We start from the raw sequence: 20,316 nt of genomic DNA on the forward strand, positions 1-20,316 counted from the left end.
AATTAAAGAAGATAAGGGACAAGCACAGAGCAGATTATTTTAATAAGTCTGTAATAAAACAAAAATTAGAGAAAAGGGAAATAAGTGAAGGATACATCATGCTCTATTTCTGGAGTAGCAAAACAGAAAATGTCACATAACATAATTGTTTGAAATTCCCAAAAATTAGAAAAACAAGATTAAGGTTACTGTTGCTAAAGTAGTAAGAAAAGTAAGAATAATCCCATTAAAAATAAAATGAGGGCACTTTTAGTTGTACAATATCTATATGACCTGTAACAAAAAAAAAAAAAATTATAACTTCACATACTCATCTTAATAAAGGAGGAAAGTGATAAATCTGTGAAAACGTTCATGACACATCATAAAAAGTATTTTTTTTTTTTTTTTAGAAATTACGTGTTTAAAAAAATAATTTTAATACCAAGCAGAAAATTATAAATTGGTTGGTTTCATAAAAATAAAACAAAAAAAAAAAAAACTATTATAATGAACATTGGCAAACAGCAACAATTAATCATTTAAAATCTACCAAATTCAGCAAATATCTTACTACCTACCAAATAATCATTTTTCTGTAAAAAAAAAAACTTATTAAAATTTTTTGTTGTGGAGTTTAAAAGCCTTACATGGGGGAAAATCAAAACTAAATATCTCAACTTTCTTCTAGTTGGTTTATCTTAAAAAAGTGACACAGAACTGACTATATCAACAAAAAAGTGATTCAATACCTCAAAATCAAGGTACTGCTCTTCTGTCAGATGTTTCTTTGCCACAACCAATGTTCGTAATCCTTCTCTTGCCATATTACCACATTCTTCATCAAGCCAATCAGTATATTTAACAATACTGGACATGACAACATCAGCACCTTTTAGATAAAATATGATTTCACCTGTCTGGCTATCCTATTAGAAAAAAATAAACATAAGACAAATAAATGAATTTTAATTTAATGTATTTTTAGAAAGTTAATTTTTGACTAAATTAAACAACTAATAATTTATCACTGTTCTTTAATAAACAGTTAATTCTAGTCATATCTACATAAAGTAGGTAGAAATAACTATCTATCATGTTTTAATACAAGAATGAACTAATGCTTTTCTGAGTATTTTGATGTTTCTACTTTATGTGTAACAGTGTTCAAAATTAAAATGTTACATTATTTTATTTCTTGTTCTGCGTGGCTTATGTGACAGAATTTTTGCTAAAATGTTATAATCTATTTTCAAAATAATACACAACCTAATTTATTAGGTGAAACTAAAATGAAGCAGAAGTAACACTGTAACTTAATTTTAGAATGCATCATATAGTCAGACCAGAGTTGGACATTTGGTTCCCCCAGATCAGAAGAAGCAGTGTGTACACAAGACACACAGAAGTAATGCTGTTAACAGCTGATGACAAAAACGTTCAAATCATATTAAAATTAATTATATTTCCTGGCCGAACAAACAAATGCTTTGACTTTTAAAATGGAAATTTTTTCATCACCTACCATAAAACCTAGACAACTTAAGCTCAATTTCCAACTTCATATGAAAGAGCTCACTAGAGAGTGCCATTCATTTTATTATGTAAGCACTGCAACCCAATGTGTTACATAATACAGCAGGAGAAACATTGTAAGGGAATGGAGAATAATTGCAAATCACACGGTTTACACAAACAACTTAATTTAAAATATTTATCACTCAATAAAAATATAATATTCTTTGTTTAAATAATTCAATGATTCTAACTAAAGCGTGTATGCATATCGTATTTCATTCGCACGGGTATGGCAGTACTAGTGACAACTGTAAATATTATTCATTTAATTCTACCATTAACCTCTGATGTTACAACCTTACAGATGACTGCAGCAGCTGTATGTCAGTGCTATACTAGCGCTCCTTGTGGTGCGAGGGGGGTACTAATGATGCACTATACCCCCTAGTTTATTTAGAGTATTTTTTTTTGGGTGGGAGTGCGATTTTGCAAAATTTTTTTTGGAAATATTATTTTTTAATTGTTAACAAATGTGCCTATGAAAAATATTACCCTTATTAGACGAAATGTTGAGATACTCAGGGTGATCTTGCTCTACAGCCTCACCTCCTTGAGCAAGTTGAAAAATTTAATGGCATCTATGCCCCATATACAGAAGTAATCTGACTAGCTTTGGTCAAAATCGGCTTCTGTAATTTGGAGATATACACAGTATTGTTGAAAAGTTCCTGAATTAAATTTCTGTGGTCAATACAGGTAATGCCATGTCTTGGGCAACCAAGGAACTATGTAGTATGATGTCGGACAAGCATCTGTACAAAATTTCATCACTCCAGTCTGAGTTATATTTGGCTGTGTACCTTGTGATGTGTCGCATGACACCCCCACCTCCCTGTTCCTTGTGCTGATGGGCTTTTGCTCTCTAACTTTTTACATCTCATACTAATAAACCAAGCCTCGTTGGGATGCCACCAATGTGAATGACTCTGTAGACATTTACATCGTTGATTTTTAAACTCAGCTTTTGTCTTTGCTGTAGGCCTCATCTGGACATCTTGAATGTCCTACATTGTTGCCCTCTGAACTACCTAACCGAGTTCATGGAAGAAAGAACCCCACGCCTAGTTCTATTTTTACCGAGCCAATTCTAGTAAATGTCTTGTAAATTTGAGGCAAATTAAACAATAACATACCACCAAAAATGTTGTTCACAATGACAAAATTTAGTCCTAGTTCCCTTAGTGAACTCAACCTTTCAGTTTATACTCGACTTAGGTTAATTTACGAACTCCAGTCTGGTCTACAAGGGAGAGGTGGACAGACCTCCTACACCCACTCAGCTTCATTGCAGAGTCCCGTGTGACATTTACTTGCTTTACCATCATTGAGATGCTGCTACACCTCATGGCTGCATGGGATCCCTGCCCACAGCAGTGCAGATGCCATCCTGCCGACAGTGATGTTTGCTCATTCAAAAACTGCCCTCGTCAAAATGGTGCTACACCTCACTTCTGCATGGTAACCCATACCCATGGCATACCCATGCCCAGGTGGTCCCTAGCCAGCCGGAGTGCTACTCTAATATACCCCTGCTCTGTGTGAGGAAACTGAGGAAGCCAGCAACAATTGTCCATTCTCTGTGAGTCTTCCAGTCGACTCGCAGATCAAAGAAGGAATCCACTCTTTTCAGTTCCCTAACAACTCTGGTTCGTTCAGCCTCATACTGGGAATGAACATGGGTTCGTTCCCAGTATGAGGCTGAACGGTCCATCAACCCTACAGTCCGAACACAAGCCGGAGTCAACCAAACCAAACTATTCCTAAAGGCACCATGTCCTGAAAGGAATTGAGTTGTATAACGATTGGGGGAGACCCACCTAATTGCTCGCAGTTCCTTAACATTTGGAAAGATACCACGCATGTATTGATCAGTAGAAGAATTGTTCCACCTAGCTTGCAAAGTCAAAACCTTGGTCTTCAATTCCTCGCATATACCCAGAAGTAAGAAGGCCTCCCCCTTCTTGGAAATATACTGCTTGCTATGTTCTGTAGTTAAAATATCAATGGGTTTAATCACAGAGACTGCCTCTCTTGAGAGAGTTCTGTAGCCACCGACAACAGCTAACAATAGAAGATGCTGGGCTCACAATAGAATGTCCCTATAACTTTGGAATTGTAAATGATGAGCCCAGACAGGGGCAACATACAACACTATGGCCTCACAAACACCTTTGTAAAGAATACACATGGTACGATAATTCAACCCACAATCGAGATGGATAACACTACGAACACCAAAGAAGGCATCGATGGCCTTCTTTGCAATAAACTGAAAGTGCTCTAGGAGCACCATCAAGGATGACAGCCAGATATTTCTGAACAGTAACATACCTAATCAGAAGGCCATCCATCATGAACTGCAGGTGATGGGTTGCAGCTAGACGACCTTTAAGAAACATCATAGTGGTTTTCTCCGCACTGAAAACCATCTTATGCTGAATATTCCACAATCTGAGAACCTTACACGCCTGCGGCGCTATGAGCTCTATCTTGTCATGCAAGTTGCCCTGACCAGCAGCAACCCATTGTTGGTATAAGCCACAATGCGGCAGCCACTCGGCATCTGCAATCACATGAGAGAGTCGAACTCAATGACCCAGACGAGTGGACCTATAACACTGCCCTGTGGACAACTTTTTGACAGGGTTTTTCCTACTTCCGAGCTGCCGTCACAAAGGATGACTGTTCTGTCATTTAAGTAGCTTGAGAGAGTTTTAATCTCATTTGGCAAGCACCCATGCTGCTGAAGCTGAAACAAGGCAGAGGGCCACCACAAGTTATTGATGGCCCCAGTTATGTCCAAAAAGACGCCAAGTACATTTTTACACTCGCTGGATGAAGTTAGATTCATTTTCCTATCAACTGCATCCTCTGTGCACTTGCTGGGGCGAAAACCATACTGTGGTCGTCCATCAGTATATGGTTAGAAGTCAACCTACAATTAATGCGGAGGTACAAGACCTTCTCGAAAAGCTTACCTACTACAGGCAAGAGTTTCAGTAAGAACTTAAACTCTTGTTCAGTGGGATCCTTGTCGCCACCTTTGAACAATTTTAACTCATCACATTTCCAACACGCTGGGAAATGTCTAGCAAAAAGCATCCTATTAAAAACCTTAGAGGATCAAAAATCACTGGCAACATGCAAACAAGGAGTTCCACTGTGATACCATCATATCTGGGGGGCTTTATTCCTAGCCAGGCTACAAATTACTTGGTGAACTTCTGCCTCAGTAATCTCAGAAGACAAATTCTCAGAGCAAAAACCTACAACTTCCCTGTGTTTTATGAGGTTTCACTAACCTCAGTATCATTTGGAAGCAGATCGTTGATCAGAAGAGTGAGGATACAATCTTTGTCTATAACAACTCCATCCTGGGTCAAGAGAGTTGACAAAAGAACGTCTTTTTTCCTCTTATGACCAAGTACTCTATAGACAACACTCCATGGGTCTTTGTTTCCTTGCTCTTGTACAAAACAGCACCAGGAATCATGCTTAGAAGATCTAATTCTATGAAAATACTTGGTCCTCTTCTGACGATAGTCTGCAAGCAAAATTGCATGCCGATCAGGATCACACTAATGCTATGTAGCTCTCCTGAGCCAGCCCACAGTCCGCTTCATCGTGGTCAAGTCTTAAGTCCACCATCAAGCTACTCTCTCTCGACCCGTCCTTCTGGGAATCGACTGTTCAGTGGCTTCAACTACTGCAGAAGAAAATATCGCTGCCAGGTCGTCTAACGGGGACTTATCCAGACTTTGGGCAAAAACTCTAGACTGGCCGCAAGAATATTTGAAAACCTAGGCCAATACATACATGTGTGCAGGAAGCGCCCCTGTTGAAGAGGAACGTTACCCCCGCCCTCAACTCGTAAAGATATCGTGCAGCCCATCCAGTATCCAGAATGACAATATCCTAATATTAATTAGAATACATTATTAACTCCAATTCCACAGAAATAATCAATGTTTTAACTACTCAAGAAAACTTACTTTGACTATTATTCCCATACGTTTTGTTTCTGAAGTGAAGGGAAAGAGTTGTAGTATAGAAAAATCCATTATTCGATTTCCAGGAGCCCGCAAGGTTAATGATATAAGATCTCTTTTTATAACAGCTAAGCCAACTTCTTCAGTCCATTTTACAAGAGCAACCTGTGAAAAATAGGGAAAACTTAGGAAATAACTATCAGCAACAACTAATTTATACAGCATTTAATGTACATAATAAAGCTATTAATTTTAATGCATGCATTATAAATAAACTGCAAATAGAGAAGACTCTCCTTTATATTTATATCTAATACTTTCAGCCTCAGCAACTACATTACAAGCAATTCAATAGTTTTATGTTCATAAAAAACAAACAATTTTGTGATTTTAATATTTTTATTTCATTTTAATGTTTACAGATTCTTTTTATTGATGTGAATTGATTTTATGTTAAGTTCAGGTATATAAACAATCTTAATATGTTGATAATTGGAATAGGCCATAATTGTGTAGGCAGGCCACGTTTGGAATATGTAAAACAAATTGTTAGGGATGTAGGATGTAGAGGGTATACTGAAATGAAACGACTAGCACTAGATAGGGAATCTTGGAGAGCTGCATCAAACCAGTCAAATGACTGAAGACAAAAAAAAAAAAATTGGAATAGAATAATATATTAAGTTTGTGTCAACAATAAATATAAAACACATGGTTGTGAAAGTTACTTCCTTAAATTTCTTTTCTATAGTACAAATTAATGAAAAACATTTGTTGAGAATTAAGAAAGCTAAGAGCACATGTAAAAAAAAGTAAGAGCATGCGCTATGAGTATTCTTGTCCTTCTGACATGGATGCCACATCAAGTTATCTTAATATATAGGTTTGCTCAATTTTCAACAGCACACAGCATTTTCTTTTTTTGATCTCTGAATGTTCTTGTGAAATCAAGTCATAGTTTGTTGTTTACAACAGTAACTACTGCAATTCCTCTAGAAATTTTCTATTATAATAAAAAATTTTCTATTTTGTGTAATTTTATGCAGAAATCATAATCACAAGATAAGTATTATATTTCATTCAATTTTACTAATATTACTGATTAAAGTATCACCTCTAATGTTGCTGGATAATTTGCAATAGTGATGTCTATCTATATTTCTGGCATTATCTATCATTTCAACAATTAAAAGTAAAATACATTTGTCTTTATTAATTTTTGACCAAGAATCTACAATACATCTATTTATCTTTTAATTTTTTTTATGATGTGATGTAAAAATTTTTTTGTCATCTTTACCTGATAAATGTTTACAAATTTAAAATTTTGTTTATCAACTGACTAACGAGTAAAAAGAACATGTTAATTTTTGGATTGTCTACCTAGCATACTCAAGTTATGAGGTACTATGTATAGTTAAATGTAATTCACAGCCTCATAGTAAGTGTGGGAAATTGTCTGTCAGTGAGCACAAAACTCTTTCAAAAGAGAAGAGAGAGAGTAGTTTTGGTCTAAGCACAGACCACTTAACCCTAGGAATGAGCCCGCTAGGAAATTGAGTTCCCCGTTGCAAGGAAATTGTGTTTAATGTTGGTATTACTGTACATACCTCTGCAGCATCTAATGTATCCCTTTCCCAAGGCCTAAACATCTTTTTAAGTTAGTAGGAAAAGTTAACGCGCAATATTAAATTAGTATTATAAGTGATATTTTGGTGTGAAGTCTGTTTTGGGATATTTTATATCCTGTTGTACTTGGTCATGTAAGTATAACTAATTACAATTTACTAAATACTTTTATTTCTTATAGTTAGTTACTTGAGAAATCAACTTGAAGACTGCAAAGCATATCCAGGAACAGACATTGATATTGACCATAATTTAGTGATAATGAAATGGAAATTTGGGGCTTAAAGACCTAAAGAAAAGGTGTCAGATAAATCTGAGGAATTTAGAGAAGATAAAGCTGAGAAACAGGAGATAAAGAAGATTTTTGAGGAGACATTGCAAGAGGTCCGAGTAAAAAAGATAAGGTAGGAAATATAGAATAAGAGTGGGAGAATGTTAAAAAGGAAATTCTTATATCAGCAGAAGTGAACTTAGGCGAAACAAAAAGAACTGGTAAAAAACTTTGGATGTCAGAGGATACATTGCAGCTGATGGATGAACATAGAAAACTTAAGAATGCTAGAGATGAGAAGGTAAAAGGAACTACCGACAATTTAGAAATACTATAAACAGGAAGTGCAAACTAGCAAAAGAAAAGTGTTCGAAGTGGAAAGAAAAATGATCATTGGTAAAATAGATGGAGCATACAGGATAATTAAGGAGAATTTTGAGGTACATAAGTTAAAATCAAATAATGTGTTAAAGATGGTAATACAGTGATTTATAATATGAAAGAAAAGGTTGATGGTAGTGGAATATATTGAAGAGTTATATGGAGGAAATGAATTAGAAACTGGTGTTACAGAGGAAGAAGAGGAAGTCGAAGAGGATGAAAAGGGAGGTAACAATACTGAAATCTGAATTTACTAGAGCATTAAAGGATTTGAATGGCAGAAAGGCTCCTGGGATAGATGGATACCTGCAAAATTACTGCGCAGTGCAGGTGAGGAAGTGATAGATGGATCATACAAACTTGTGTATAATATTTATGAAAAAAAGGGTAGTTCCGTCAGACTTCAAAAAGAGCGTTATTGTAATGATACCAAGTGCAAGCAAAAAATGTTATGAATACAGAACAATTAGCTTAACTCCTCATGCATCAAAAATCTTCGCTAGAATTCTATACAGAAGAATTGAGAAGAGTATAGAAGTGTTAGGAGAATACCAATTAAGTTTCAGGAAAAGCTTAGGGACATTGGAAGCAATGTTAGTGCTCAGATTAATAGTAGAAGGAAGATTAAAATAAAACAAACATACATGACACTTATAGACAGAAAAGGCATTTGATAATGTAGACTGGAATAAAATGTTCAGCATTTTAAAAAGTTTAGGGTTCAAGTATAGAGATAGAAGAATAATTGCTAACATCTACAGGAACCAAACTGCAACAGTAATAATCGAAGAGCATATGAAAGAAGCAGTAATAAAAACGCAAGCCCAACAAGAATGTTCCCTATCCCTGTTACTTTTTAATCTTTACATATAACTAGCAGTTAGTGATGTTAAAGAACAATTTTGATCTAAAGTAACAGTGCAAGGTGAAAAGATAAAGATGTGCTATGACTTGCTGATGATCAAGTAATTCTAGCTGAGAGTAAAAAAGATTTAGAAGAAAAAATGAATGTCATGGATGAAGTTCTTTGCAAGAACTACCACATGAAAATAAACAAGAACAAAATGAAAGTAATGAAATATAATAGAAATAAATTAGATGGGCCACTGACTGTAAGAATAGACCATGGAAGTAAAAGAATTTTGTCATTTGGGAAATAGAATTACTAAAGACGGATGAAGCAGGAGCGACATAAAATGCCAAATAGCACAGGCAAAACAAGCTTTCAGTCTGAAATATAATTTGCTTACATCAAAAATTAATTTTAATGTCAGGAAAGCATTTTTGGAAGTATATGTTTAGAGCATAGGTTTATATGGAAGTGAAACTTGGTAGATTGGACAATGGGAGTACCTAAGAAGAAAAGATTAGCTTTTGAAACGCGGTGCTATAGGAGAATGTTAAAAATCAGACAAGTCGATAAAGTGACAAATGAAGAGGTGTTGCAGCAAATTTATGAAGAGAAAAACAATCGGAACAATATAGTTAAAAGAAGATAAGAGTATAGGCCACATATTAAGGTTTAAATATTGGAGGGACATGTAGATGGGAAAAATTGTGCAGGTAGGCAATGTTTGGAATATGTAAAGAAACTGTTAGGGATGTAGGATGTAGGGGGTATACTGAAATGAGACTGGTACTAGATAGGGAATGTTGGAGAGCTGCATCAAACCAGTCAAATGACTAAAGACAAAAAAAATTATTATCAATATTATAGCACTGTTTAAAGTTTGTTACTTTATGCATTATGAATATAAAATGCAATAAAATTGTTCATGCAGTGTGTTTTACCTCGTTTTATTGTTAATACAGTTTTTCCGTCATTCAACTTTGAATGCATTTAACTTAATAACAAAGGCATTACCAGAAAAATGAGTTTCACCATTGTCAAATCATGTGCCATGTGTTCACCTTCCTTTTTAAAAAAATTAAGTTTGATTCAATATAGTGGGCAAAAATTAAAAACCTACCATCCATAATGCAATTTTTTTATGTAGAACCCCATTTCTTTCTGTCTCCAAATACCTCTCAGATAAACTGTTCTCATACTTTTTATCACCTGGTATAAGTGAAAAAGTGTAATTGTATCATCATAATAAATAAATCAATCATAATAAATATTTACGTTTACTCTTTTTTCTTCCGTCTGAGAGAAAGACATTTACTATTATTAGCTAAAAATTTTAGGAAATAAAGATAAATATACCTAAAATTAAAATATCACTTCGTAAAAATTAATTTTTTTTTGTACTTATTTACTATTGGCAATCACTTAGCTGTCATTAATATATCAAAGTGAAATATATTACATGATAAAGATTTTTATGCACATTAAAAACGGTCTGTTTTCTACAATCACAAAAACATTTTCTGTGAAAACTACATTTTTACATCACTCTTTGAATAATTAGAATTATAAAAAGATAATCCAGCTGAAAATAAATTTTACACATAAATTTATATCTTAAATGTCTAGACATGTTTTATGCTACAAAATTTACCACAGCTTCTAGCTTATGTTGTGAACTAATTGACAAAAAAAAAAATTACCTCATCAGGACTGCTTGCTTGGTAAGTCACATGTCGACCAGTATTGCTGTAATAATACTGGTCCACTTCAGACTGAGACTCCATAGTATCACTACCTCCTGGAGTCTCACTTTCCCATACTGGAGTAACATTGTGGCAAAGTGCAATAGCTTTCACTGCCTCTTGGACACGAGAATGTTCATTTCGTCTAATCTTAGCCAGTGGCATTGAAGACGGTTTACCTGGTGACATTGCATCTGAGGATGGCATGTAAGCAGAGGTTATCTGTTCTCTTACCTGAAAAATAAATTTAACTCTTAGTATTAAAACAAAGTAAAAGCTATGAAAGTATTTTGTTAATAAGATATGAACAATTAACTAATGATGGAATTAATTAGTAAATAACAAGTTTTACTAATTAAATAATTACCAACTTAACTGCTGACAGTAATAAAGTCAGTTACAGTTACAACAGGGTTTTCATTTGCGTAACACAAAACATGTAACAATAATTTTCCAGCTCACCATTTAATTCTTTATCAATAGAATAACAGCTGTGGAAAAATGTTAGGAGCTATTGCCAATAAAATGATGTTTATTTTAGTCTTTATGACTTAGCTATAGAATTTTTTAATAAAATAATTACATGTATGTATACATCAATTCACTTTTTTTTCTCCGTATTATAGTAAGTAATCATTCAGTTGTCAGGACAATTCAATATTTATGTGAAAATTACACAGAAGTATGTCATTAGTGAATACATTAGTTAGGGCTTACTTAATTGATGTAATTATATAAGAGATAAGTAATTTAATTATTATGATGGGCAATAGGAAAATTGCATATGGGTTTTATGTATGTATGAGGGACGTTCAATAAAGGGACAAATTAATATAGACAAAAAAATGGTTCATTTAATGACAATGAAACTCTTTGAGGGTCAGTTGGCAACCTTGGGAAAACATTTAATTACCTGTTCGATCATAATTAATCCAAATATAACCTCTTTTGTTGATTTCAGAATGTCAGCTCCGCTTGAAATGTATATACCAGAAGAGCAACATTCAGTGATAAGATTTTTGTTATCAGAAGGTGTGAAACTGGCAGAAATTTACTCATGACTACTATGCTGCAAAATTGCATAAATGATCTTATTTGCAAAGAGGGGCGAGTCAAAATTTCCCAAACTGCTAATTTGTGTAATATTAGTGTTGGAACCGCACATTCAATCATTTATGATGTGGTGAATTACTGCAAAATATGTTCGAGATGGGTTCCAATTCAGTTGACTTATGCCCACAAAGACACCGGATTTGCATTTGTTCTGAACTCAAAGAACAGTTTAAAGCAGAAGGTTCTTTCTAGATCACAAATCTATGATGAAACGTGGATACACCATTTTGAGCCTGAATATAAACAGCAAAGTCTTTAGTAAAAAACACACATCCCCCCCTCCCCATCACTCAGAGAACGGGAGAAACGCTTGAGAAGTTGGGTTGCGAGATGTTGCCATATCCTCTTTACAGCCCAGATCTTACCTGTCTTATTTGTTCGGCAAGAAGTTGGACAACAGTGGTCAAAAAAGTGGTACACAAATGGTGGGACAAGTATCTAAATGTTGCTGGAGACTACATTGAAAAGTAATGTAAGTTTCATTGTTATTTTATTTTTTAATAAATTGTTTTTTCTCTACACGAATTTGTCTCGTTAATTATTGAATGTCTTGTGTGTGTGTGTATATTATATATATATATATAAAATATGAAATACAAATCATCAAAACATAGCAATTAGTTAAGTTAAACTTACCATATTAATTTCCAATAGATTTTTGCAGTATCCTGCATCTTCAGTTGATATGGAAGTCTATCATTACATTAACATATATTCTTTTAATGTCATTCTATTCTAATTGTTTTCCGTTTTGAATTGCATTATAACATATATGTAAATTTGGTAGTCCAGTACTAGAATGATTTAATCTTTAAAATGTAGTACTTTCTCTTGTTCTACTGTCTTTTTGCCAACTATGAGATTGTTCTTTTATTAAATTATTTTCGAATGTGATTTGGTGGTTTTCATTTTATATATTTGTAAATATAATACTTTTCGATTAAATTCATTTTTTTATCGTTATTATATACTTCCAAAATCTAAATTATTTTTATCAATAACACTGTCTGCGTTCTACTAACAAATGGTCAATTACTGGATGATACTGTGAAATGCTTTGTGGCAATGAGTTTTCTGTTCCTGTTCTGTGTGTTTATAACATGTTTGGGACCTGTTGAGCCACAATGATCGGTGATCAGCAACAATAAGAACAATAACAAGAATTATATTGTTTACAGTTCATTCCAAAAAATGTGTTAAAAACAGTGCAAAAATTGTTCACATCAGCTAACATCATCCAATTACATTAGACATACCTGTTTTTTTGTGTAACGGTCTGTAATCTTTTTTTAAACAATCTATTCGTTTTACAAATATAAAAGTTATTACATTCTTTATATTTAATTTTTTATATCTCTTAATTCCTCTCTATTATTTTTTAAATATTTTACATGTGATTATCTGGTTTATATGCTCTTATATTTATTTTTATCATATTCGTCAATCACTTTTTCTATTATTTTATTTATGTAATTGTATGTTAGGTATAAGCTATTATATATATTACATACACATATATAATATGCACACACCAAGGGTACAATGAGCACTAAATTTCTGTAGCAGTAAGCAAGGAATGGAGAAATAAAAGTTGTGGCTGTATATTGAAAAATAGAAGTTAGGAATCTATGGTCTTTTTAAGCAGTGCAGCGAGATACATGGAATCAAAAAAGTGAATTACCTTACAATAGATTTCTTTAATACCAATAAACATAAATATTTACCTGATCAAATGACTCAGAACTGTAAGAAACTGTTCCAAGATGTAACCGTTTGAAGACCATTGAATTTTGAGTAAGTGTACCGGTTTTATCACTTAGTAAATATGATATACGCCCTAACTCTTCTGGTATAGTTGTACAACGTACAACAGTGTCTGGCATTTCAGAATCACGTTGCATCGACCATGAATAGAATGCTTTTCCCATATCCAAATTAACTCTCAAACTGAAAACGCACAAAAGCATATGAAATAAACTGAAAGTATAGGTATGAAGTAGTATCATAACAAATTAATAATATTATTTGTCAGTCACAAAAGGGTGGCAAAACCTAAAAATTTCACTATATTACTGTTCACACTATATTTGCAAAGGAAATATAAAATACTAACTAAATAACTGAATGAACAATGAACTTGCTAATGATAAATGATTCATGTAATAAAAAATTAATAATCTATATATTAAAAAAATTTGGTAAACTAAAAAAGTTTAGTTTTTCTGTAATTACTCTGTAACTAATTTAGTTACAGACTTCAATGGAGTGTTAAAATATACATTACATCAGGCCACAGATCAAGCATGCACAGACTACACTCATTTAATTATAAGAGCAGTTTTAATGGAATATAGCTCATTCCATTATGAGAGCAGTTTTAATAGAACATAGCTTTTCTCATACTCAAAGCCTTACCTAAACTTGCATTCAAATCGGTACATTTAACCAGTAATTAAAACATAGAATACATATGGGTCTTAAAACACTCACTACGTCAAGCACCATCAAATGAGCTCATACCAACTTCTACTGTTCAATTCACATAAAGGTTTTGGTGGAATATACACATTTCCTCTTACAAATACATAAATAATTGTATCTCAGCAAATAATTAAGATACAGAATTCGTTTGAATCTTAAACCACTCACCACATCAAGAGCCTACTCAGAATTTGATCACTCAATTCCCTAAAAACATTTATGAGGGAATGCCAATTAAATTAATCAATAAGAAAGCAAGTATGTATATATGCTGATTGGTTAAGAGACTGAGAAATTACATAACAATTGAATCAGTTTAAATGTAACAGTATACATATATGTAATACAAAGTTTGAATGACAATCCAAATATACATCAAAGGCAGGGGAAGAAGAAATGCAGACAGATATTGTTGTTAGTTACTGTTTAGGCACTAATCGTTAATGCCACATTTTCTCTGATTGGTTGTGTTGATTATGCCTCGATATAATTATAACTTAAGTTAATTTTATTTACCGATGATGTGGAGTAGCAAGGTTCCCTTAACAGATAATTAAAAAAAAAAGTACAGTAAAGTCCTTCATTAGACTGGCACTTGAGTTTTTGTACGTGTAACATTTTCTACTTTTACCACAAAAACAACCCCAACCAACTGTCTTACAATTCACATCATGTTTGTTAATCACAAACAACATGTTTAATCCCACAAAAAAAAACTGCACAGTTATTTCTCAACCATTTGCTATTTTTATTTTTGTAGGAAAATTAAAAAAGGAAATGAGGTACTGCAACATATTATACTTCACTTCCAAGGGAATAAATCATTTAATAAGCAACTGAGACAATTGTCAACAGTGGTTTATAAAATTTACAGCAAAGGTATATGCTGCATCTGAAGGTATGGTAATATGAGGGTGAATCAAATATAGATGGTAAATTTTTTTTTAATAAATTTATTGATTAATAATAAACACAATTCATATCTTCATCATTTCTCTACATTATTTTTCTATATAAAAATGTCTTCTACACACTTTTGCCAATGATTTGAAAGCTTGAATATTCCTTGTTCATAAAAATTTTGAGAACGAGTCATCAATTGCACTGCGCTCCTCATAGTTTCTGAATAGTTCCCGTCCAAGTGATTCTTTCACGGGCGCAAACGAAAAATAGTCAAAGGTGGACAAATCTGAACTGTAGGGAGGATGGTCAAGGGTTTCCCAGTGCATTTTTTCCAACTTATCCCTTGGAAAAATTGGGATGTGAGGCCAGCCTGGCATTGTCATGGAGAAGGATGACATCTTTGATGCGCATACTCAGTCTCTGGTTTTGATAGGTGGATTTGGTTGAGTGTAGCAGCTGGAGTGTAAGCTGCACCGTTCATTGATTATGGAGAAAATCAATGAGTAAAACTAGCCTTGAGTAAAAATAAATAGTTGCAAGAACAAGAACTTTTCTGGCTGACAGACTGGTTTTGACCTTCACTGGGCAGCCTTCATCCTTCCTTTGCCACTCCTTACTCACAGCTGGAGTGTAAGCTGCACCGTTCATTGATTATGGAGAAAATCAATGAGTAAAACTAGCCTTGAGTAAAAATAAATAGTTGCAAGAACAAGAACTTTTCTGGCTGACAGACTAGTTTTGACCTTCACTGGGCAGCCTTCATCCTTCCTTTGCCACTCCTTACTCACTATTTTTGTCTCTGGAGTTTTATGATGGACCCATGTCTCATCATATATGACAATGCACCTCAAAAAGTCGTTCCCTTCTTGCCAAAATGTATTCAGAAATCTCTCACAGATCTCAAATCTGACCCATTTTTGATTTTCAGTCAAAAACTTTAGAACCCATTTAACACTAATTTTTCTAAAACCAAGATGATCAGTGATAATGGATTGAGCTCTCCCATAGCTGATATTCACTTCCGAGGCAATTTCTTCAACATGAACCAGCAATCACCTTCGATAAGCTCTCGAATGGCACAGATAATGTCAGCTGTGACACTTGACCTTGGGCATCGATCATGACTTTGATTTTCTACACTTTCTCACCCACCCTTAAATTGTCTGGCCCACATGTACACTCTATTCTGGGACAGTATAGCATACTCAAACTGTACCTTTAAACGAGTTAAAATTTCCACAGGTTAAATCCCTTCATAAATGAAAAACTTGATTATATGTTGTGCAACAGACGATGGAACCTCTCGCTCACTTATGACTGTACTGACAACAGAACAGAACAAAGGAGCTAACCAAGCTGGTTCCCTCTTTCTAACACATCAAACATTAACCCTCTACTCCACCATCCAGCTTGGAACTGCTTGCTGCATAGAATAGCAAAATTGTTGTTAAATTTAATTCACCCTCATACATATTTTAACCAACAGGTCTACGGCCACCATGGTTGCAACATGTTCTATACATCCCAGTCCTCTGTCCTTGAATAACTTCTCTATTCTTTTATAAACCACACAAGTTTCTTTTTTCTTCTCTCTTGGGCAACGTTCTAACACAAAATGATGAGAACCTATCATTACTAACTGTGTATCCTTGAATAATTGCTTCGATTCATATATATTTCTTCCACAAGATTGTGGTTTCTTTTCACTGACTGAAGTATTTTCGTTGCATATATAAGCATTAAACAGCAACATACATCCAACAACAAACAATGCTTTATTCAAGCTTACATAGACATATATTCACACTTTTTTCAGTTCTTTATATTTCTAATCAATAAATTAATATCATTTATGATGTAGAATTATGTAAAATTTATTGGAAAACACTTTACAAGATTGTGTATTTCTGGGCAAATTTTTTTTTTGTTTTTCTGGGTGAAAAACGCTTCCGTGTTATCAACCCAGACACGATATAATTGTTGTAATAAACAAAGATATATCATATTATATATCCCAAGTAAAGTAATAAAATAACCATCTGCTTTATGGCAACTGACATGAATAGCTGAAACTCACTACAGTAATTCAAAAACCTGAAAATAAACTGGCGGCCCTAAGAAACCAGAAACATAAGTTTAACAACATTTCATTAACCCCTAGAATGATTTGCATGCTAGCCCCTAGGTTAAACTTGTGACACAATGCTGCATAAAAGATACAACCACAAGGATGTTGCGCACTGTTAGCTGGCAGTTGCAGCGAGCACAAAGGGGTGCGTCCGTTTATGCCATCAGATATCCATGAGTGGGCGTAATGTGTCCTTTTTGTAAACTGTAGATAGTAACCTCCTCTCGATGGTTATTTCTGTATGAGGAGCCCTACCGTGATACAGTGTTCTTAATTAGGTGGAGTTTATTGTTTATGGTAGCATCCCATTCACTTTACCACTCATTGTGAATTACTCTTTACAGGAAACAGACAAAATCAATAAAAGCAACGCAACTGGTAAAAGAAGGCTGAAAACATGCCTCTTTTTCTGCACTATCTGCGCACTCATTGCCTGAAATTCCTGCATGACTGGAGATCCAGCAGAAGCTTACTGTTGTATTACATCTAGTCATTTGTGAAATAACACACTGAATCTCACTAATAACAGGATGTCTGGAGAACACGTCACTAATCACCTGTAAGGCACTCACGGAATCCAAGCAAACAAGTATATATAAAAATGTTGGTCTTATATTTAAGATCTTATTAATAGCAAAAAGCTCCGCAACAAAAATACTGGAGCAGCTGAGGAGGCCAAATATGTATGTTCTATTGCCTACCACAAAAGCACAGCCAACAGAATTAACATTTTTAGAGGCATTTGTATAAACTGAAACATCAGGATTCATGTGATTTATATTATGAAATTTGTTTTCCAAAATACTAGATGTGTTCTGTTTATTATACTGACAAGGATCAAAGCAGTAATCAGATGTAATATGGCTTGACAATTCATTGTGACTTCAAACTTTATCCACTGCATAGTTAAAACACTGTTTTCATGCACAAGAAACAATAATTCTTGGTAATATACAAGGTGTGATAAAAAAATACGGTGAATGAATTTTTATAGCGGCAACTGCCGACGCTACATCCATATGCTGTAATTTGTCCAATAGCGTGATCAACTGAGACAGGCAGGGACAAGTTGTAACACGTTCGAGCTTGCCAGTCAGCTGCCAGAGCCGCTAGAGTGAGGTTGTGTTTATCGTGTCTGTCGTGCAACATGGATTTTGAACAACGCATTAACATTAAGTTTTGTTTTAAGTTACAAAAGAGTGCCAAAGAAGCGCCAAATGTAAGTCGGTGTACGGCTATAATGTGGTAACTTTGAAGACTGTGCACAAGTGGTATGACAGATTTAAAAACGGAAATGAGTCTGTTGAAGACGAGCAGCGTTCGGGACGTCCAGTAACCTCAAAAACAATTGAAAATGTGCAAAAAGTGGAAACAATGGTTCGTTCAAAAAGGCGAATGACTATTCGAGAGCTATCGGAAGACCTTAACATCTCGTACTAATGAATTGCAAATGAGACGAGCGAGTGCAAAATTTGTTCCCAGATTTTTGAGTGATGAACAGAAGGAAAATCGTGTCAATTTGCACGGAGTTGAAGGGTCGTCTTCATGCAGATCCGGACTTCATGGCCAAAATTATAACTGGAGATGAAATTTGGATCTATGGCTATGACCCTGAGACCAAAATGCAAAACCAGTTCATCTCCTCGCTCTAAAAAGGCACGTCAATCAAAATCCAACATCAAGGTCATGCTCGTTATTTTTTCGATAGTGAGGGCATAGTGCGATCAGAGTTCGTTCCAAGGGGAACACAACTGTAAACATTTTATAAGGGTGTACTGCAACATTTGCGAAACGACGTACAAAGAAAGCGACCAGAAAAATAGACCAATGGCTTCCTTCTTCACCGCGACAACACGCCGTGTCACACCTCGCTTCTCATTCGTGAGTTTTTGGCCGAAAAAAGTGTTCCTGTCTGTCCACATCCACCATATTCACTGGATTTAGCACCATGCGACTTTTGGCTCTTCTCAAAAATTAAAACTGTGCTTAAAGGAAAACGTTTTGACACCATTGCTGCCATTGAGAGGGCCATGACCGAGCAGCTGAAAGCCCTTCCGAAAGACGCCTTCCAGAAATGCCTCCAGTCATGGAGTCAACGATGGGATAAGTGCATTGTTAGCCACGGTCAGTACTTTGAAGGAGATTAAATCGAATTCTATGTAACCTTATTACTTTTTTTAATAAAAAATGATTCACCGTATTTTTCGATCACACCTCGATGTGTGTATATATATCCTTCTTGAGATTGTACATAATGGTCTTCACAGCAGATTTTGTTTTTTATTCAGTCACGTATTAAAATAATCAGGTTTTAATTTAAGCATATATATATATTTTAAAGCAAAGAAAGAGTAAAGATGTTAATGGAAGATTAGATTATTTGGGTTATGAAACACCAACATTAAAATATTTAAATTTATAGTATTTTCCTGCTTATAACATTTAAAAAAAATAATCTTGTGAAAATAATCATACAATAAATTTCGCTCAGTTAGTATATATCAATACATAGATATTTAATTAAAATATTCCAATAAAAAAATAAATTCAATGACAACTTACCTAATAGGTATAATATAAGAAAATAGCAAAACAAATCTAAACATGTAACGATACCATGGACCATTGAACCCTTTAAGACACATCATAACAAAACCAAGACAAATCACAGCACCAAACAGCACCTGAAAATTAATAACTGATAATAGGTAACTGGTGAATAAACACATTTCACTGTCAGGAAAAAAGGCTATTTTTAATTCGTACAAATCATCAGAAGAACTATTATTAGAGATTACTATCTTTATTTGCTTTAGTGATAATTCACAGAATTCAGATCATAGTCAGACAAATATTTCAATCTTATTTTCTAGGTGTAATACAAGAACTAACTTAACATCAATCACAAAAACAAACTTAACATTTAATCATCCTTCTAAGATTTTTATTTCAAAATATATTTATTACCTTAACGGACGATAAAAACTGAAATGAATTTATATTTTCCAGATTCAGGCCAGTATACTGTCTAAAACTGCACAAAAAATCTATTGTGAAACAAAGTGCAATTGGTTCTCACGATATTGTTTTTAACACAATTACATTGACAATTTGACCTGATTAAATTACATAAGTGGAAAAAATTACAACTTTACTACCATTTTTTAAAATGCACTGCTGGAAATCATGCAGTTTTAATTTTCATTTATAAATACAGTGGTCTCTGGTTCAAATTTTAATATTGGTAGTTGCTTTTATTTGGATTTTAATAC

At 34.0% G+C, this 20,316-nt stretch overlaps 1 protein-coding gene across 5 annotated transcripts in view; it reads right to left on the minus strand.

Moving 5' to 3' along the window:
• The window catches only part of LOC142326583 (putative phospholipid-transporting ATPase IIB), a 115,531-nt gene that overhangs the window by 40,367 nt on the left and 54,848 nt on the right, over window positions 1-20,316 (minus strand). For all 5 annotated transcript variants that reach the window (XM_075369176.1, XM_075369171.1, XM_075369197.1 and 2 more), the window contains 5 exons: window positions 19,607-19,728; window positions 13,257-13,479; window positions 10,378-10,653; window positions 5,550-5,711; window positions 732-908 (listed from right to left, as the gene is read on the minus strand). In XM_075369176.1, coding sequence (XP_075225291.1) covers window positions 732-908; window positions 5,550-5,711; window positions 10,378-10,653; window positions 13,257-13,479; window positions 19,607-19,728 — 960 coding nt within the window. The remainder of the gene's footprint in view (window positions 1-731; window positions 909-5,549; window positions 5,712-10,377; window positions 10,654-13,256; window positions 13,480-19,606; window positions 19,729-20,316) is intronic.

The sequence above is a fragment of the Lycorma delicatula genome, chromosome 1 (assembly GCF_047948215.1).
Source record: "Lycorma delicatula isolate Av1 chromosome 1, ASM4794821v1, whole genome shotgun sequence".
Taxonomy (NCBI): domain Eukaryota; kingdom Metazoa; phylum Arthropoda; class Insecta; order Hemiptera; family Fulgoridae; genus Lycorma; species Lycorma delicatula.